This window comes from Lissotriton vulgaris, chromosome 6 (genome assembly GCF_964263255.1).
Source record: "Lissotriton vulgaris chromosome 6, aLisVul1.2, whole genome shotgun sequence".
Lineage (NCBI taxonomy): Eukaryota > Metazoa > Chordata > Amphibia > Caudata > Salamandridae > Lissotriton > Lissotriton vulgaris.
The window spans coordinates 32729682-32752012 of NC_141694.1; the positions used below are offsets into that span (position 1 = coordinate 32729682).

Sequence of the window (22331 nt, forward strand, 5' to 3'; positions counted from 1 at the left end):
CTAATCGCAACAGCCAGCTGAGTGTCGTCTGCGTAGGACACGATGGAAAGGTTCCCACGCATGGCGACATCAGCTAGCGGCTGGACATAAAGATTAAATAGGGTGGGGCTTAAAGCCGATCAATGTGGAACTCCCTGGGCAATCGCATGTGGTTTGGATTCGAAGGGGGGAGTGGTGACCCTGAAGGAGCTATCAGATAAAAAAGATCTGAACCATTCAAGAGCCAGCTTATCCACCCCAGCCTCAACCAGACGTTGGAGTAAAATGTCATGGGAGACAGTGTCGAAGGCGGCACTTAGATCGAGAAGCACAAGTGCCGCCGGGTGACCCGAATCCACCAACATGCAAAGGTGTTCAGCCATGTACAGGAGCGCAGTCTCAGTACTGTGACCGGGCCTAAAGCCATTCTGCGTGGGATCTAAAATATTCGCAGAATGGAGATGGTTTGCTAGAATGGTATTGACGTGAGCCTCAGTCAATTTGGCAGCCCACGGGAGGAGAGAAATGGGGCGGTAGTTTTCTGCTTTTTTGGGATCCAGAGCAGGTTTCTTCAGAATTGGGACCACCTGCGCCTGTTTCCAGGCATGGGGTACCGAACCCGAAGTCAGGGACAAATTAATAAGCTCACGAAGAGGGGGGAGGCAAAAGGAAGGGGATTCTCTAAATTGTGCGGGCCGCAGAGGGTCTTTTGGAGAGCCTGATTTCACTCTGATAACAAGTTTATCAAACTCCTCCATGGAAAGCTCTGAGAGATAGGATAATGACATAGAGGTTTTAGAAGTAGCTGTGGTACTCTGTCGAGGGTCAGTAGGGTTAGGAAAGGCGCGATAAATACCTTCCACTTTGTCAACAAAGAAAGTGGCCAAATCCTCACAATGGGAGGGAGAGCAGATCGCAGTAGTAGAGGTTCTACAGGTGGCAAGGTCTTTCAATGCTTTAAAAATAAGTTTGCTAGGGTTGTTACTAGCACTGAACTCACGAGAGAAGTAAGAGGCTCGGGCCCTACAGATGGCTCTGTGATATTTCTTGGTGGTGGCGCGGTACAAGGCTTTCTTGACCGGATCATATGACTTGCGCCACAGTCTTTCGGCTTGTTTACAAGATTTTTTTAGTAGCCGAAGAGTGTCATCATACCAGGGGCTGGAATGAATGCGCTGTTGTTTAGTCAGGGTGAGAGGAATAAGCTTGTCTAACGCATTGGTGAGCCAGCTACAATAAAAGTTGTAGCCGGATTCCACATCTGTAAAAGGGGCCAAAGGGACCTCGTCTAGCAGCTGATGAAAATCATTGAGTTTCAACTTTTTCCAGGAGCGCCTGAGAATGGCAGAAGTAGGGGCGACTGCAGGAGGGTCCTCAAGTAACAGATGGCATTCAATTAGGTGGTGGTCTGTCCAGGCCATAGGTCTAGGGGGCAATACTTTGGCCGATGTTATGGAAGTAAAAAAAGGATCTAGGATATGACCACCAATGTGCGTATTATGTTGAACTAATTGAAAGAGTTGGAGAGCCTCCAAGGCAGCATCGGGGCCCGGAGGTCGGTAAATAAGTAGGCCAGAGAAGGTAAAATGCGGATTGACAGAGACTGAAAAGTAGGCGCTGTCGCATCCCGCAATATCCATAGCCTTCCATGTGCATGGATATCTAGTTTTAATAGCGGCAGCGATGCCGCCCCCTCTAGAGTCACGATTAAGGGTATAGATAGTATACTCTGGGGGGAGTGCAGAGTTAATAGCAACTGATGCGTCGTTATGGAGCCAGGTTTCAGACATAAAAAGAATGTCAGGGGACTGATCGAGTAGGTCGTGGATGTCAAGATGGTGTTTAACCAATGATCTAACATTTTATTTTTTTTTTTTTTTTTTTTTGGGGTTCAATTCTGCTTTATTAAGAGAAAGATGATAGGATACACAGCTTGGAGCGCCTACAACCCGGAGGCCGGCAGCAATGCAGCATTAACAATACACAGCCTGGTTGCCGGCATCCCGGGGGCCCGGCGGCACATGATCGAATGTCGCTGTAACTGTCCGGTACTCGGCAGGGGCCAACCAAGCAAGGATGAGCAGCAGCTGAACAGGTTTTTGTGAACGAGAGCATAACCTCGTTGCTGTTTTGATGTCCGTGAAACAAGAACCATGAACCTTCCCAACAGGTTAACAAACTGAGAGGCGTTACATGACTATGTCGTAAGAGTGTATGGCAATGGTGTGTCGTGGCGGTCCTGGCAGGTGGCGCTGCGCGGGGAAACCTAACTGTCCTGATCAGGATGGCTAGTGTGAGTGGAAGTCCGTGGGGTGCAATCTGCAGGAGTAGCTGGATATGAAGAACAAAGGGCACTCGGAGGGGGACCTCCTGATCATGCAGCGGGGAGGATACTCAGGCATCGAAAGGGGTAAGAGGGCCTATCTGTTTATCCTAGGTCATAGGTCTAGGTCCACGTAAGTGTCAATGTAGCTGGGGAGTGTCGGGTGCATCGCTTGACTGCTCCTCGCCCGTTGAGCGTTTAAGCAAATAGTGTACCAGTGGTTGCCATATGTCCCCTGGGCGGCATGAGAGAGGCAAGAGCTCTGCAAAGGTGGTGTGTTGGTCTTGGCAGTATGTTAAGTCAGTCAGCCAGTCCTTGAATTTGGGAGCCCTGCCCCTACTCCAGCGGCAAGCCACACGTCTCTTGGCCAAGAGCAATGCTATGTCAGTAAATTTTCTGCATTCCCTAGCAATGTGCTTGGTATAGCCGAGGATGGCCACAAGAGGGTCCGCAGGGACCTCCGCATCGACCATGTCCGCAACGGCCTCAAGGACCTGTCGCCAGTAGTCAGCGATTCGGGGGCAAGACCATGCCAGGTGGAGAACATCTGCATGTTCAGCATGGCATCGTTCACAGCGATCATTATCGGCCAATCCAAATCTGAATTTCCGGACCGGCGTGTAATATATCCTCTGAAGGAATTTATAATGTATCATTTTCAGTCTGCAGCTGGCTGAGATGCGGGAGGTCAGTACGCAGCAGTATTGCCACTGGTCGTCTGAGATATCTGTACCTAGTTCCGCCGACCAATGCAAACTGGCAGCAGAAACCTGTAAGGGAGCAGCCCCGCGAATCTGGCGGTAGAGCCCCGAGACCAAATGGGTCCCAGCCTGTGACTCTAAAAGATGGTGTAGCGGTGGCAGGGTCGCAGGCTCATCAGGATAGTCAGGTAGGATGTCTCGCATCCCAGCGCGTAGCCGGAGATAGTAAAAGAGGTCGAGAGGCGATTGTTTATGCGCGCCGAAAAATTGATCAGCCGATTTAAACAGTCCATTGTGGAACAGATCTCCCCAATAGGCAATAAGAAGCTTGCTACAAAGACGCTGGAACCCTACTTCCGAAAGCAAGGCAAGCCGGGGATGATAGGTAAGAGGTAATTTAGGGGAGTAGGGCAACACGCAGAGCAGCCGCCTAGCAATGCGGCGCCATGCATCCAGCGTGCAAGAAACCGAGGTGTTCGAGGTGGTGATGGAAGTCTCAGGGCAATGCAACAGACCATTCAGCGGGAGGGGATGTACTATCCAGTCCTCCACCGCGATGTGTGGCATGAAGGGAGTAGGAGCCATCCAATGATAGGCGTAATGCGCCTGCGCGCATAGATAGTACGCTTCGAAATCAGGGATATCAAAACCCCCTTGGTCATAGGGTAGGGTTAACGTCGACCATTTCAACCGGGGAGATTTCCCGCCCCAAAAAAGTCTGCGCAACTCCGCATTAAGTGTCTTGAAAAAAAAAGCACCAGGGTAGTAGGGAATATTGAGAAAAAGGTACAGAAAACGGGGTAGTATCACCATTTTTATAAGGGAAGCTCTGCCAGCCATGGAGAGAGGTAACGTGATCCACCTATCAACAGTGGCTGTCAATTTGGTCACGGCCACCCCATAATTGGAGCGGAGCGTCTCGTCCTTGGCGCGCGCGACACGGATCCCAAGGTAGCGAAGGTCATCTCGGCACCATACCAGTGGGTAGTCTAGTGGGAAATCGTGCACAGCATCAGTGAGAGGGAAAAATTGCGATTTAGACCAGTTAATGTGAACACCTGACAGTCCTCCGAAAAGGACAAACTCACGAAGCAGGGGATTAAGGTGTTGATCCGGGTACTTGACGTACAGCGTTATGTCATCCGCATAAAGGGATACATCGATTTGCCGCTGTAGGCATTGTACCGCTCCCACTCGGTGTAATTGGCGCAGGCGACAAGCCAGAGGCTCCACAGCAATAGCGAATAATAGAGGCGAGAGCGGACATCCCTGGCGGGTGCCTCTCGTGAGATTGATGGATGGCGACAATTTCCCATTTATCAGCACTTTTGCCGTGGGCTCTGTGTACAGGAGGCGCACCCAGGCCAGAAACATTTTAGGGAAACCCATGCTGGCCAGGACCGAAAAAAGGTAGGGCCATTCGACAGAGTCGAACGCCTTGGTGGCGTCTAGGAACACAGCTGCCACAGGGACATCAGGGTGGACTGTGCGGAGTAGGGAGAAGAGGGTACGGAGATTATGAGAAGTAGACCTGCCCGCCACAAACCCAGACTGGTCAGGTAGGACAAGTCTGGTCATGAGCAGCGAAAGCCGTGTGGCTAGGATCTTGGCAAGAATTTTGACATCGCAGTTCAAAAGGGAGAGTGGGCGGTAAGAGTCACAGGAGTTGGAGTCCTTGCCCGGCTTCAAAAGTGAGGTGATGACCACCTCCCGCATAGAGCGGGGCAGAATCTCATCAGCCAGCGATTCAGTAAAGACTTCCCGAAGCACAGGCGCCATGATGTCAATATAGGCCTTGTAGAATTCAGCCGGGATGCCATCGAGCCCCGGAGCTTTACCGTTTTTGAGGGACATGATGGCCTCACGAACCTCATCAAGCTCGAAAGGCGCCGCAAGGAATTCCCTATCTCCATTGCTAAGCCAGCAGAGCGCTACTTCACTCAGGTAGTCGGCGTAGGGAGCATCCACCTCCGCCTTGGATGTATACAGTGCCGAGTAGTGCGCCGTGAATGTAGTGAGTATCGCATCTGTGTCCCTAATGGTGACGCCAGTGTTATCTGTGAGCTCTAGGACAGTGTTGTGGTCGCGCGGCGGACTTTTGAGTGAAGCTAGCACTTTCCCAGGTCTATCCCCTTCGCAGTACCTACGGGCCACCCAGTGTTTCCCCCTATATTTCGCCTCTCTGGCAGCCTCTTCCTCGTATTTGGATAGCGTGTCCCTAAAGGTTACCTGCAGGCGCGGATCATCATCCACCGCCATACGGAGCTCCAGAGTCCGCAGCTCCCTCTCTAGTGTGGTGATAGTACGCAGGATATCGCAGAGGACCCCATGACATTTGGAAATGCAGAAACCCCTGACAGTGACCTTGAAAGCCTCCCATATGTGCTCTACGGACTCCACCGAGTCCCTGTTCCTAGGGAAGAAATCCGCAATCTCTTCGCCCAACTCTGTGCGAAAGAGCTCGTCGAGGAGCACATCGGGGCCTAGCTTCCACTGAGGTCTCGGAGTGTCCCAACCAGGAGTCCGGAACTGCAGTTTCACCGGGCTGTGATCTGAAAGGGTCCTGGGCAAGTGGTCAACCCCAATAAGCTCCTTAACAATGTCTCGGGTTACCAAAAAATAATCCAAGCGCGCCCATGTCCCGGTGTGAGGTGTGAAGTGGGTGCCTTCCCGCCCGAGGGGATGCAGGTGCCTCCAGGCATCAACCAGACCGCCCTCCTCTACCACCCCCTCCAAAACCTCCCTGGCTCGGGGCTTGTAGGAGCCAACTCCATCCGCCCTGTCTAAGGGGGGCGCCAGCGCCAGATTAAAATCACCACCCCAGATGACATGTCGTGCCCCAATGGCAACAATTCTACCCCACAGTGTGGAAAAAAAGGCAGGTGAGTCAATATTAGGTGCATACATAGAAACAAATAGGTATGTGTCATGTCCCACCCTACCCCACAGTAAAACATACCGCCCCTCCCTGTCCACCTCCTCCCCAAATCGATGGAAAGGCACACCCCGGGCAATGAGAATCGCCACACCCCTCGCATAAGTCGAATAGGAGGAGAAGGCACGGGCACCAGCCCATTTAGACCCAAAGGAGTTGTCCCTGCGCATGGGCATATGAGTCTCCTGCAGCATGGCAACATGTATGTGATGCCTGTTCAAGTAAGCAATGACATTTCTGCATTTTTTAGCATTGTTTAACCCCCGGACATTCCACGAGAGACACGTCAGCCGTGCAGTTGAGTTCATAGCGGCCATGGACATAACAACAGCATAGAAGTAAGCGCCCGAGAGGGCCAAACAATGAATCGCCCGCCACCCCCATTGGACCAAGTCGCACACCAGGCGAAGAAAGATACACACAGTACATGCAATGTTAACCTCTCAGAAACTGTCCCCCCCCACCCACCCCAGCACCCCAAACATGCCAGGAGCCATGGATCCCCTTAAAGTGAAACCCCCCCTCCACCCTCCCCCCCAACTTTAGAAAGGCAAACAGCCAAACAATCAGCAAATCAGTGGGGAACACCCAATCGGGGTACATCAGGAAGTACGCGCTGCCACTACCCGGCCCATAGCTCCAGACTGTGCCGCCCTCGGTGGAGTCTAGGGCCGAGGGAGTGGTCCTTGGTATACGTTACCACTGGGGTGCAATGTCCAGACGGTCGCCGCTCAAGCAGCTCCTCAGCTCGCAGGTGGAGTAACAGTGCCAGCTAGAGGGATTGCCTGATGCATATGGAAGTTCGAGCGTGCAAGAGCCGTCAGTCTGCATGGTGCTCTGGAGGCAGGTCTGCATTCTCGTGTTCGTCTGCAGGGGCCTGCTCATCCCTGCGCGCTCCGCGGACCGACTTAAGGAAATCCTCAGCCTTCTGCGGGTTGGTGAAAAAGCGTTGCTTGCCTTGGTGGGTGATTCTCAGCTTCGCCGGATACAAGAGAGCATAGTCTATCTGGGCCTCCCGCAGTTTTTTCTTCACCGGGAGGAATTTGCGCCGCTCATCTTGAACCATCGGGGTAAAATCAGGATAAATGGAGAAGGTGATGCCCTCGAACCGCAGTGATCTTTGTGTCCGGGCAGCTCTGAGGGCAGTATCACGGTCCCGATAATTCAAAAGACGAGCTATGATAGGTCTCGGTGGCAGACCAGGTTGAGGCATAGGCGCCAGGGAGCGATGGGCCCTCTCCACTATGAATTGGGACGAGAAAGCGTCCTCCCCGATTGAACCCTTGAGCAGCTTCTCCACATAGAGCTCCATCCTGCCCGTAGCAGTGGACTCCGGCACATTCGTAATGCGGATGTTATTCCGGCGGCTCCGCGCCTCCAAGTCCTCATTCTTCGCCGCTATAATGCGGAGGAGGTTGTCCATTCGTGCCAGTTGCGTCGTGTGGGATGCGGCGGCATCAGCGTTGTCGGAGATCCTCTGTTCTGCAGTGGTAAGGCGCTCCTCATGGCGATCCACCTTATGGACTAGGGCGTCCAGCCGAGCTGTGACGCCGTCCACTTTTTCCACAACGGTGGCGAAGCCGTGTCGCATCTCCTGTATCAGGCTGGCAAGGTCCGCAGCAGGAGCGACGGGTGGGGCAGGCTGTGGAGGCGGTACGCTGGGCCCTGGGTTCATCTGCGTCGATGAGCTGCTTTTGCGCGTGTTGTCAAAACTCAGCTTAGGCTGGCGGGTCTCAGGCCGTCCCATGATCGTGGCTGAGGGCAAGACAGTGGACGAGAAGGAAAGAATAGGCTGGCAGAAATACAGCGGGCAAGGAACAGCCAGGAGCGGGAGCTCGGGTCCCAAGTCCGGTGTGATGGAGTATGCCGCAATGCGGCCAGTATCACCAGCAGTGCTTATTGGTCATCTATCGTCCAGCGGTAGTGGTCTCCAGCCCAGTCCCGGGCACCCGGCAACGGTAGCAGGTAGCCGCTGTGTGGGAGACAGTTAGTGCAGGAGCTAGGAGCATCGGCCCCCCAGACGGGCCGCAGGGTCAGAACCAGGGAGGCAGGCCAGTTACGGGAGCAACGCGGCACACAGGGTTTCGCCTCTTAGAAATGGCGGCCGTGAGATGCGTGTGCAGGCTCCAGCGCTCGAGATCTCGCACTGATCTGTAGGCTAGCAAAGTAGGGGAGTGCCAGGCAGGTTCCGCGTGGTGGGGCAGCCCCTCCGCCCGGTAAAGGATTGCAGGCGGGCAGCGCAGGACAGGTGCGGGGCCGCGGCGCCAAAAGAATCAGGCCCGGCAACCCGGGAATATCACAGCAGTGGGCGTTGTGGTCGGGGGGCCTTTCCCGCGTGGCAGCGCGGTGTCGGTTGGAGGGGGGACCCAAAGCGAGCAGGTAGCGGTCTCCTACCTGCTCCATCTCCACCGTGCGCCGTCTCAGCTGGGACTTGCAGGCGAGGGTCCGATGCGGCCTGTGAACCTCGTGGCAGGCACCGGGATCGCGTAGCTGCAGCGGCCGAGCTCCCGCCTCAGGCAGCTCCAGAGCAGGTGCCGGGCAGATTTCCGGAGCCCGTATCCGCGGCTCTGGGGATCACAGCTTCCCCAGACTTGGCACGATTGTGGGCAGCACCCCACAGAAGCGGAATCCGGTCTCCGGTGGGCACCGCAGCACCCCGTGGCAGAGGATTCCAGTAGGATAGGTGACCAAGGAGCGGGAGCTGCAGGACTAGGCAGCCATTCCGCAAGCGCGCCCTCTAGCGCCCCCAACCAATGATCTAACATTAAGATGAAAGGCCTTAAAGGTTGTAGGCTCTGATGACACACGGGGGGCAGGACAAAGAGTAGAAATAGGGGTCGGTGGCGGAAGCGTAAAAGAACAATCGGGACATCTGAAGGGGCCATGCAAAGGGTGAATAGAATGGGGCAAACAAGGGGCAGGGGTAGGACGAAAATGAAATAGGTCGGATCTAGAGTACATGGCTGCAGCAAAGCTGAAAAGAACAGCTATACATACCGACCAAGTGCTGAGCCCTGCCCTAGCGCTTCCTCAGCGCTGACGGGCGCAGACGGGCAGGACTCTGGCGCGACTCAGGCGCAGAGAAGGCGCGACCCGCAGCGCGTCACCGCTGCGCGCTAGAGCAGGGCTTAAGTAGGGCGGGCGGAGGAGGGCCGCAAGGCTAGAGCGCTCGGTCCGGCGTCTCTAGGACGGCACGTCCTCACCCAAGATGGCGCCTATGCATTTACCGGCGAGCTAGGAAACCCACGGAAACCCAGACCCGCTAAGTAGCGGTGCGGGAGCCAATTATGTGCAGTGAGGGCCAGGAGTCCCTATTAAAATCACTGTATTTAATATGTGTCAGGCAACATCAAGGAATGCCCCCTCAGGACTGGGTGTATTATATGAAAGGTGTGGACATATATACTTGCAAACCTATATGTCCTTATAGTGGCATTCCCTATTGGAAACTACTATAAGTGTTTGGGGTCTGAAGGATAACATGAGCTGCCTACTAGGCACTCTCAAGTTTGGGCACTCCATTATAGAACCACTAAAATATGTAATGTTTGGCATCAAGCAATCTGCCTTCTCAACCCTCACATGATTCTTATTCCCTGGGTGATGTGGCATGCACCCAGGTGGCACCTTAGATGTTGTTAGCCTTGTTGCCACAGCTTCACTGTGCTCTGGCTAATCAGCCTGTGCTTTCCCGCGCCTCTTGCAGCCAACAAAGGATCCTGACCTCCTACCAGGCAGTAAGATCTCTCCCAGCAGTCAGGAACAAAGGCTTGAGCAGGAAGAAAGTCACACCTCCCTCCTCCCAAGCAGGCTAGTGAATTGCCATATCAGGGTGGTGAGCTTAAAAGGCTGATATGCATCTGGATTTTCCCCCTGAGGAGGACTCAGCCCTCCTTTGCCCTAGGCCCTGCTTGCACCCCGCATAAACGAAAAGATAGAAAGGGTAAAGAACCACTCTTCAACCCCTACTAGCTATATTGAAACAACAAAAGAGTGATTAGGGGTGTGCATTCAAACCAAGTTACAGGATGTACTCCCCGAAGGTAAGCTACGAAAGAAATAACAAAGGTGGGGATGGGTTAGTGAGGGAACACTTTTTTGTTTAGTATGTTTGCTTATCATTTTGTCGCCGTTTGCCAAATCTTCACGTTCAGTTTTCTCATCAACAATTTCATTGCAAATGTTGCAGAGATATTATCAATGGCATGAGTAATATGTGGGGTAATTAGCAGTGCATGATGAGGGAGGGAGATATAGCTACCTTAGGGCATGAGGGCCCACTCCTGGGCCCAAAATGTGCACACTTCACCTCCCGGAGTCTCTTTTAGCTCTGGGGACCTTATCCCCTTGCATTTTTTATTAAAGGGGAGGGAGGGTGTGTGGCCCCCTCCCTGAGCCTTATTAGCCCCCCACACCCTCTGCCAGTGCACTCACATGGTTTAGCCTGGGCTGTAGGGGGTGATGTGAGAGAAAAGTGTGGTGTGTGTATGTGCCGGCACACTAACCATTCCAATACCTGTGGCTCTGTCTCAGTGCTGGGGAAGAGCAGCTGCAGCACCATTTTTAAAAAAATTCTTTTTTATTAATGCACACAAAATAAATCATAAAACACAAACAAAAAATACACTGGGTTCCATCTCAAAACACAGTACAAATAAAGATGCCTTCCTGATCAATTAAAGTACGGCGAATAATAATAACATATGGGTTCAGGGATCCTCCGACAATGCCGGATCTTCCATTGCCTCTGGGGGAGTGCATATATCGCCCCTATACAGATTCCAGGGCCCCATTTCTTGGGTCTCCCTCTGGCCACATACACTGCCCGCTCTCTGAACATACACCAGTCCAAGTCTTCCAGCCATTTTCCGATCGTAGGCGGCAGCACCATTTTAATAAATCGTGATGTGTGACATCATTTTAAAGTGGGGCTGCGAGTGCTATGCACAGTGCATGCTTTTGATCAGCTGGCAGCCATTATTATGATGTGACTGCTGCAGAGCTGTTCTGCTGATGCGTAGCATGGACGGGTGACAGATAGGTGTGTCCAGTGTTTAATTTGAGCCAGTGGTTTCTGGTGCTGGCACAACACTTAATTGTTACCACCGGCTCTAGTGACAGTCCATCACATGATGGCGCTGTCTTTCCAGTTTTGAGATTCGCACAACAGTGCTTAATAAGTCAATATACATTAAAAAGGAACCCTAGCTTCCGCTCACACCATTATTATAGCTTTGGGGGGCCTGTAATAGTCTGAATTGTTACACTTGCAGGATTGCGATGCTTAGAAGTTGTGTTGATCTTGTCATTGGTAGAGCTAACAGGGGCAAGCAATGTTTGGTGCAGGCTGCAATAGTCTACCAAAAAGGGCCCTGGCACTTATGTTTTACAAATTAAGCACTGTGTCACTAGTCCACAGTCCCACAGCGGCTGCACAATGTGTCTTCCCTGCTGCTATTGTTGGACAGTTACAGACTTCAATAGGCGAAAGAGCTAAAGTAGTCAAGGTAGCCCATCTTTAGATTATCCCACTCCTCTGGGGGTGCCTAACCTTTTTGTATGTTACCTACGACCTGTGGTATGAGAATGTCAATGTCAGAATATTGTCTGACATAAATATTGTGTCCTAAATATCACTTCAATAGTATCACCACATTGGAGTTAATAATAGAAACTTTACATACACAATGTGACAAAATGAAATGGGTGATTTGAAATAGGCAGTTAAAAGCAAATGATCAAATAAAATAATTTAAACATAAAAACATGCAAAGCATCAACTGTGTAGTCAACTGCCACATGAACACTTCCAGGGCTGATGTTACATGGTGGTGGTGACCTGTCACCTCTGGCCCGGTCTACCACCTTCTGAGTTTGATAAAATTAGTCCCATTGAGTTGGATGACAATAAATATCTCTATTCAGTACCAAGATACCCCTGGGTGTATGTGCGCTTTAAAAATACTTATGTTCTGTTGTTAAGTTACATATTATACTTTGACCTCTTTATTGCTATACTTTTAAGAGACACAATAAATGATTTTGTTTCTATTATCAGAGAAAGAAATTAGCAGAGCATCTGGTTCTAAATGTGATGACATAAGTTCGCTTGTAAGCTGCATAAATTACCACAGATAAGGCAATGTTTATCACTGATGCGTCAATTAAATTCCAAAGTCAACACATTCCTGATTGTGGGTCACTTTAATCTTTGGGTAAGTCAGCAAGCTCAAAACATACCCCAAGCTAGCTGAAGAATGCAGGCACTCGGCCACCAACAAGCATCCGGCAGCTGGAGGCTCAGCACTGGTCACATCTTAGATCTTATATTCACCCATAAACTTGAGACATCTATGATCTATATGAACAGTGCTCTCAATGTACAGCTATACCTGCCTGTCGAAGCATGCTCCTTCAATGCACTGGGGACAGTGTGTCTTAACACGCTTTACCCTGGGAACCTGACACTCTTCTTTGCAGGTCCAAGCCAACACCAACCAGTGGCCTCTAAGGGGGGGGGGTTATATTTGACCTGGCTCCACGCTATGCCCCATCACCACAGCTGCTGTGTGTTCCAGTAGGTGGCACAGAAAAAAAATACCTTGCCTTGCCAGACGCATTAGTGTGTCCTGCCACCTATCACTGCAAAGCAGTGTTTGCTTAAATTGTCTAAATCTGACTTTGTATATATGGGTTAATTTATCTGTATCTAAATGTACCTACATAGAGATAAAGACACATACATACTAAGTCAAATTAAATATTTTAAACAAATACGTATTTATGTACTTGTTTCCCGTCTTCCTAAATTGCTTGTGTTATAGTGAACTGTGATGTGGTTATCCAGCTGGGAAGAAGTTGGGAGTTTGTATCTTGTATCATACATATATACATACACCCCCCCCCCCCACACACACACACATATAGATATATACACACATATATATATATATATATATATATATATATATATATATATATATATATATATATATATATACATATATATATATATATTACTCACACACATAAACACATATGTGTATATATGTATATTTAAATATAAATGTGTCTGTGTGTGTATATATGTTTGCATGTAGATATATATATTGTTACTCTAGCCTTGGGGACGTGGACCATTCCGGCACAATGTCTACAACTCTTTGGGCAGGAGCACTCATGGACCTCCGCCCATGGAACGCCTCCCTAATGTACAGTAACGCATTCCGCTGCATTACTTTTTTATATATAAAGATACAAATCGACATTTGCGTTGCTTTGTGAATACCAAAATGGATTTTGCAACGAGTCTACTTCAAAAAATTGACACAAAACCTGTGTACATCTGGCTGACATTTAGTAATTCAGCATCTGGAAGCTTCCAAAACAAAACTGTACTTTTAAGCTAGAAAGTTTGTTTAGCTGTGGGTGGTGAGAAATTACTTTGAAGTTTTACTATTCCACAATTGTAGTTATTAGAAATTAATTTAAATTGATAAGAAACATTATTAAAGATGACACTGATTACAGTTTCCCTGCAGACTGCGCAGTTTACAAATAAATATTGTAAATATTGCTTAAGCATTTTAATTACAAGCAGTGTCACCAGCATGAGATAATTACCAAGATTGTTTGATGAAATCAGATTGATCATTTATTTATGTCATACACTACTGTGGGGGATAATGAATATAAAATATAAATATATATGAAGCTGCGAAATGCAGAGCATGTTTTTTTCATAATTAGGGGGCGCGTTCCAGCCCATGAGTACATATGCCTTGTGTGTATTCAAGGGTAGGCTTTGAGGAGAGGCCCAGGCTAATTGATTTAGGTTGAAAGAGAATTTTCCAAATTTAATTGAGCCAAAAAATAAAATGCACGAGTTATGGCCCAGAGTCCCCTCTTTGACAAAACTGCAAGTTAACCCGTCTCCCACAAAAGATGATCATGGCAATCTGAGCGAGATTTTAAAAAGTAAACAAACTGGTTCGCTACAAGCATGAAGCACAAATGTATCTTCAATCCCGTCCAACGTCAGCAGTGGGTGACACTATATTTTACCAAACAGTTCATTTTGAGATCATTGCCAAACTGCCAGGTCCGGTCAGAGGTTTGGGAGATATTCTTTTTCAGGTGTGTCTTCTGGAAAATTGATGTAGAGATGGGAAGATGGGAAGTCCTTCTTCCCGGGACCAGACAGGTCCTTAATTCCACTGGGAATTTTACCAGTGGGCTGGAGCCCCTGGAGTAGGTTTTAGGGCCACTCCTGGTGCCTCTGTCAGGGGGCACGGTGAGGCTTCAAGGGAACCAGAAAGAAAGGGAGGGCGGGGAAGGTAGACCCGAGAAAGAGCAAGCGAGGGAAAGAGCGAGAGAATGGATGGATGGAAAAAGAGTGGGTCTGGTTTGAGAATTATTGCCAGGGCTTCTTTGGTGCCTCAGTTCGTCCGCACTTCTTCCTACAAGTGTGGTAGGTCTAGCAAGTGCTAAGGGCTTCACCTGTCTCTGCATCCTCCTCAACGTCTCTATGAGCCCCCTATGTGGGGGCTCAGCTTTGAAGGTTATGCCAATGAACTATAGCTGCATTGGGAGTCTTGGAGCACCTGCCAAGAAACCAACACTACTTTTGTTCAATGGCATCAGAAAAGGAAAAGTGCAAGCAGGCTATGTTAATGTAGAGTTGTAGTTGTGGGGTCCAGATATTCCTTTGTCCGCTCCTCCATCAGTGTAAAAATATCTGTGGGTCACGTGCAGCTTAAATTCTGGGGTTCCTCGAAGGCAACCCTGCGTGTCCTTTTCCATGTGTTAATACACGGGTCTTACGAGGCTACTTGGTCGGAATCCTTTCTCACTCTAGTCCATGTCCATGTTCTGTCCAGCCTTCATGACTAGAATAGCAGGTCAGAAGCCTTGCATGACTGCAGGACTTATCAGATGTTTTTGTTTATGAGGGTCCAACTTCCTGTCCAAGTCCCTGAAAAAAATTGATATGTCCTTTCAGAAGGAAATTTTCACTTCTGATTTCTGAAGGGGATATGCTTAAAATGTGTTATTGAGTGTTATTGTTGTCTTATTGTGTTAGCAACCCTTGACACTTCCAGGTAGGTCACTCCCCCTCCGCACAGCACCACCTGTGCCCGTTCTCTCCCTCGCTGCCCCCGTGTCTCTCTGCCCGGTTTCCCTTCTGCTCCCCTTGTTACCCCCGTGTCTCTCTGCCCGGTTTTTCCTTCTGTGCCCCTCGCAGCCCCCGTGTCTCTCTGCCCGTTTTTGCCTTCTGTTGCCTAGCTGCCCCTGCATTTCTGTGACCTTTCTGCCTCTGTGCCACTCGTTTCCCCCCGATTTTTGTGACCTTTTCTGCCCTTTCTTGGGTCCTTTCTGCCTCTGTGCCACTTGTTTCCCCCCGTTTTTTGGGACCCTTTCTACCCTTTCTAGTGACCTTTGTGCCCTCTGTGCCACTCATTTCCCCCTGTTTTTTGTGACCTTTTCTGCCCTTTCTTGTGACCTTTGTGCCCTCTGTGCCACTCGTTTCCCCCCGTTTTTTGTGACCTCTTCTGCTCTTTCTTGTGACCTTTGTGCCTCATTGCCACTCTTTTCCCCCTGTTTTTTGTGAACTTTTCTGCCATGCCTCCCGCCTCCCAGCTGCTCCTCACTCCCACCTCCCCACACATGCCGGGCGCGCGGCAAGCCTGTCTGCGCCCGCCTGCGCCTGCACTGCGCCCAGCGCCAGAACCCCTGGCCCCCAAAACCGCCACCACTACGACGCCAGCACTCTGCACGCTCTCAACCCCGGACGGACTCACAACTGCTTCAAGGCTGGCCCGAAATACTCACAAGGTCCCTTCACCTGCCGGAACTAAGTTACACCAGCCACAGAGCCGACAAACCACCCGCCAAGAAAGACCTCAACCACCTCCAATGCATACTACTGAACACCCGCTCCGCAGGAAAACACGCCGTCGAGCTCTGGGACCTGCTCAACACAACCTCCCCAGACGTCAACTTCCTGACAGAGACCTGGTTGAACAACTCCTCCGCACCCAAGATCGCCAAAGCCATCCCAGATGGGTACAATATCACCCGCAGAGACCGCACCAACAGAGTCGGAGGAGGAATCGCCATCGTCCACAAGAACAACATCAGGGTCTCGACTAGCACCGAAGACGCGCTCAGCACCGCCGAACACATGCATTTCCAGATCCACACAGACCCCAACTCCACCCTCAGAGGCACCCTCGTCTACCGACTCCCCGGACCCCGCCCCCAGTTCAGCGACTCCATCGCCGACTTCATCAGCACGCACGCCCTGACCTCCACCGACTACATCCTCCTTGGAGATCTGAACTTTCACCTTAAGAACAACAACGACAACAACTCCACAACCCTGATCAATAACCTCGCCAACCTCGGACTGAGACAACTCGTCACAACGCCCACCCACTCTGCGGGCCACACGCTCGACCCCGTCTTCTCCTCATACCTGCATGTCTCCGTCAGCCACACCACCAAACTCCTCTGGACCAACCACCGCTGCATCCACTTCACCTTCCAGAAATCCACCACACACCACTGAACCCAACAGATCCCAGCCGCTGCTGGAGCAAAATCACCGAAGACCACCTACATGCAAACATTGCTCTCAGTCCACTCACCGAACACTCCAGCACCAACGTAGCTGCCCACAACCTCAGACGCTGGATCAAAGATTGCGCCAACACCCTCGCCCCGCTGAAGGAACCCCCCCACAGAGACACCAGCAAGAGGGCCAGCTGGTTCACCCCAGAACTCCTAGATTCCAAGCAAGCCTGCTGAAAACTAGAGAAGAAATGGCACAGTGAACAATTTCCGGACAGCCGTGCAGCACACAAGGACGCCGTCCGCAACCACCACCACCTCATCAGGGCTGCCAAGAAGACCTCCTTCAAAGACCGCCTCGACAACAACGCACATGACAGCAAGGAGCTCTTCAACATCGTGAAGGAACTCTCCAACCCCAGCTCCAATAACAACGACATCCCGCCGTCGCAAGCCCTTTGCGACTCCCTCGCCACCTTCTTCCACCGCAAGTTAGCAGACATCCATGACAGCTTCAACACCCAGACAGCCCCAACAGACAGCAACACAACATATCCTCCGCACACCTTCGACCACATCCCCTTCCTAGCCTGGACCAGCGTGAGCGTCGATGACACCATCAAGACCATGATCACAATCCACTCCGGCTCACCGTCAGACCCATTCCCACACCACGTCTTCAACAAAGCAAGCAGCTCCATCACACCCCACCTACGCAACGTCATCAATCTCTCCCTTGAGACCACGACCTTTCCAGAGAGCTGGAAACACACTGAGATCAACGCCCTAGACAAAAATCCCAAGGCAGACCCAAGAGTCCTCAAGAACTTCCGACCCATCTCTCTGCTCCCCTTCCTGGCCAAGGTCATCGAGAAAATCGTTCACAGACAGCTAACCCGATACCTCGAAGAGAACAGAATCCTGGACCCTTCCCAGTCAGGGTTCCACAGCAACCACAGCACCGAGACCGGCCTCATCGCCACTACCGACGACTTCAGGACCCTGCTAGACAACGGGGAGACTACAGCACTCATCCTCCTAGACCTCTCCGCCACCTTCAACACCGTCTGCCACCGCACACTACAAGCATGCCTCCACGCTGCAGGGATCCGAGACAAGGCTTTGGAATGGACCACCTCTTTCCTCTCCGGCAGAACTCAGAGTGTCCGCCTCCTCCATTCTGTTCCGAAGCCTCCGAGATCATCTGCGGCGTACCTCAAGGATCCTCCCTCAGCCCGACACTGTTCAACATTTACATTGCCACGTCGCCCAACAGCATGACCTCAACATAATCTCCTACGCCGACGACACTCAAGTGATCCTCTCCCTCACCAAGGACCCCATCACCGCCAAAGCCAACCTCCATGAAGGAATGAAGGCCGTTGCCGACTGGATGAAGATCAGCCGTCTAAAGCTGGACTCGGACAAGACGGAGGTCCTCATCTTCGGCTCCAACCCATCAGCCTGGGACGACTCCTGGTGGCCAACGGCACTGCGGGCAGCCCCGACCCCCACCGACCACGCACGCAACCTGGGAATCATCCTCGACTCAATGCTCTCAATGACCAAGCAAGTCAACGCCATCTCCTCCTCCTGCTTCAACACCCTCCGCATGCTCCGCAAGATCTACAGATGGATCCCGACAGATACAAGAAAGACAGTCACCCAGGCCCTCGTCAGCAACAGACTCGACTACGGAAACGCCCTCTACGCGGGAGCCCCGACCAAGCTCATCAATCGACTACAACGCATCTAAAACGCCTCGGCACAACTGATCCCCGATGTACCACGACACGGCCACATCACCCCCCACCTGAGAAACCTACACTGGCTCCCCGTCAACAAGAGGATATCCTTTAATCTCCTCATCCACGGTCACAAGGCACTCCACAAGACCGGCCCAGCCTACCTCAACAGACGGCTCTCCTTCTACACCCCCAACCGCCAGCTACCCTCCGCCGTCCTCTCACTCGCCATCGTCCCGCGCATTCGAAGAACAACCACAGGTGGGAAATCCTTCTCTCACCTCGCCATCAAGACATGGAACACCCTCCCACTGAGCCTACGACAGACCCAAGACCTGGTGACCTTCAGGAGGATACTCAAGACCTGGCTGTTCGATCAGTAGCAGCCCCCACCCCATCCCCCCCAGCGCCTTGAGACCCTTGCGTGTATGTAGTGCGCTTAACAAATGACTGATTGATTGATTGATTACAGTCCGGTTTCTTATCTTAAGTCAACCCCACCAGGAACATTGGGTCTGCCGCTCTTCTCCTGATCCTACAATGAAGCAACAATAGGAAAAAAAATTGTTTTTTCCTGATTTGTACTAGGCCCCAAGATGTAGAACACCCTGAATCCCCAGGGTAGAGGTGTGCTAAACTACCTCTCGTTAGGAAACGTCTTCAAGCTGAACTTTGAGTAATAATTTGCTTGAATCCCTTTTTCAGGTATCTCAATTAAAGAATGAGGGCTGGTGGATTTCACCTTATCCACTGGACTCCAATGTCACTCAGCAAACCCATTTAGTATTTTGTTTTGCTTTGTCTTTTGTACAGCTCAGCACTATGACCTTATTGTAGGATGAGAACCCCTTGTTAACTATCCATATACAATAAACGTATATTTGATCAAGTATTCATAAAAAAATCAGAGAAGAGAATAAAGTGGATCTTCATAAGCTTGGGGTACCTTGTGAAGGCCAGACTCAGTACTCACCCCATCCAACACAGAGATACAGCCTAAATATTCTTTGCTCGGAGAAGACAGAGAGAACCAGGAGTGTGTGCAGGTAGGCGCCTTCCACCAGTAACCAGTAGTAATTGGCCGCCACACAGTACTGCATCATCATGAACACCAGCCTGCAGCTCAGGGACTCCTGGAAGGGAAGAGAGAGGAGACTGTAGCAGGGGCTGGGCTGCTCTGTGACTTGCACCCTCTCCAGGCAGGCATTCTAGGACATATTGCATGGTATAACTAGCAGATGACACTCTTAAAGTTGGATCATTCAATTCATGCTGCCTTGAGGTGCCTGTGATATATTGCCACATACTAATTTGCGCAAATAAATACATTGAAAAATGAATACACATTGGTTTTGACTGAAATACAAAGATAGATAGGCAGTGAAAATTTTACATTTAAAATAAAAAATGTATATAAAACATATTAACTATACATTTGAAACAAAATTGCACCCTCTTTGTTTTAGGAACCAAAAAGGCCTCTATGGATACTTTTTGAAGATAAACACCTCAGCGTTCAAAGCCCTCTATGCCTGGTTCTGGGGGGTAGTGTAGTGTACTTCCTATATTCCCAATAGGCTCTGCGCATTGGAAAAATATATCCTATAGATTTGACGTAGGACTTAGGTTGACTAGGTCTCTATCGAATATAGACTCAATTGTGAGTGCCAGCTAGCTCAGAGGGCACTAGAAACTTTCTCGGGATTCGTTTCTGACAACTGTATAAACATGACAACTTTGTTTCCCCAAGATAAAACTGATCTTCAGAGTCGTGGAAACAATAGATAGATATTTCACTCAGTCAATCGCGCATGCCTATTTTCACCAGAGGTGCAGAGAAATAGAGAGACAGGCGTTTTCAATAAAAGTATTTATTGAACAGTCTTCTTTCTCATGCAGAAGTAATGAACTGCTACAATCGTAATACTGGCTGTAAAGTATAATGCGTACAGCAAGAAGAGAATTATAAAATAATACTGTAAAAGCATGGCATGGTTTCTACGCCACAAAATACATACATAAATAACAAAGACTAAAAGTACTCAACTGGTGCTTCTAAAATACCCCTACCCCAATGTACCTAACCTAAGTCTAGTACGAGGGAAGAAATAAGTATGTGTTTAGTTTCTTTGCCAAGAATCTATCCAAGATTTCTCTTAGGGTCTAATCAGCTCTGTACCTTGGTTTAGAATGAAGGAGGTCTGGTATCTGTCTCCGGACTTGATTACCCAACACCCCGCAAGGGGAGCCTGGAAACACTGGAACTGGATTCTCAGTGAGAGAAAAGGCAGCCTCTCTGACATTGCGTCAGCTGGAAGGTTGGCTTCCTTCGGCACTTGCTGTAGCGAGATGCGTCACGCAAGTATATAGTCAAACTGCTCCAAACCACCGTGTGTTTGCCAGAGCAAGCGTAGGCACATTTATACCTTGAAGTTGCCAGGATCGACGTAAAGTCAGACATAATAACGTCACCAAAGAACAGTAGTTCTTTGAAAACGCCATGATTTCTAGGACAAATCAATATTCAAGAAAGGGGATGTTCCTGACTGCTAAAGCAAAGTTTTCCAAGAAATCGTTGTGGCTTTTTGGAACTAGTGGAAGTAGCCATGCCGTATTTGGACTGCAAGGGCTATGTCTAAATATGGGTATGATTTCTTTGCCTATATAAGGGTAAGGTGAAATATACCTATATAAGGGCATGAATCGGGAAAATCACACTAGGGTCCTAAAACGCTATACAACACCCACTCCACTTTATTATGTTTAACATTACTAAATACTAAGCAAAAACATATCTAAAGCATGTGTTTACAATCCCACCCAAAATACATAAAATGCTGTACGCATGTAAAAAAGCATTATTTTCATTCAAAGCATGTAGTGTGACATTGGAAAAAGCTTATCAGAATGAATCATGAAATCACATTTATGAAATGGCTATGAAATACAGAAGAAAGGTCGAGACCATTTCATGACAGAATATATAAACTGTTTTGGTTGTGAAAGAGGTCAAATATTGTCTCTTGGAAGTGTTCAAAGAATTCTTGTTCTATAAGAATAGTTCTACTTTAAGCAGATTACTTTGTGCCAAAAAAAAATAATTCAATTGGAAAAAGTTGAATCCAAGAGAGTTCAAAAGTTAGAAGTTTTGTTTTGAAAAGTGAAAGTCGAATTCAGAGTACATCAGAACGCTGTGTGCCAACTCAAAAATCACTGTCAGTGTTTGGAGAAAACATCAAATCTTCTAAGTTTGAAAAGAATTTGTCTACTATTGTAGATGAAATTTGGTCTACCTTGTTTAGCAGATCAATTGTACACAGATGAGATGCATCGATGTCAGCGTCAGTCGCATTAGCAATGTTCGTTGCAGATGGTACCTGTGTGTCTGTTGTTCCACTTATCTCACCGCCAGCTGGCTGCACTGGTGAGACCTCCATGAATGCCGTCATCAGGATTGCTAGCCGCTGGGGACAACACAATGCATGAGCCATTACCGAACCAAGCAAAGCGTCAACATCCGTTGGCAGTGCTGATGCAAGTGTTAGACAGATGTCTATCACGCATTTTTCTCCACATAGCAGGCATCGTAGAACAGGTAAGAATGAAAGAAACCATGTGGTATTTAGATCTCTTAAACAAGCCAAGCCCAAAATTTCGATTATGCGCTCACAACACTTCATTGCCAGGAGAATGTCCTCGATGGTACTCTGGGCGTCGTTGGTGGATTGGCTTGCCATATCGAAGCAGAAGTAGCAAAAATAAAATCCCTGCTGTGAGTCCCAAAACGAGATACAGTCCGCCAAACACCGAGTGCACAAAGTTTGGGAATATGCTCAGGACTGCTTCAAAGGGTGCTAGAAGTCCCGAAAAATTTGTCTTAAATACATGTACAATACCACTGATATCAGACATGTTTAAGATAATATAAGAACACACAGGGAAAGGGGGATCCAAGGGATATTTAAAGACCTGCCTTGGTTCGTATCCCCATTCAACAATCGTAATACAACCAGAGAACCAGGGGTCTAAAAGGGATGGATCTATTCATCCATTCGATAGGCACTACTGTAATTAAA

General features: G+C 49.5%; 1 protein-coding gene across 1 annotated transcript in view; it reads right to left on the reverse strand.

Annotated features, from left to right (window-relative positions):
- The window catches only part of GLP1R (glucagon like peptide 1 receptor), a 667920-nt gene that overhangs the window by 500995 nt on the left and 144594 nt on the right, over window positions 1-22331 (reverse strand). The window contains exon 5 of the mRNA XM_086925577.1: window positions 19229-19388. Coding sequence (XP_086781703.1) covers window positions 19229-19388 — 160 coding nt within the window. The remainder of the gene's footprint in view (window positions 1-19228; window positions 19389-22331) is intronic.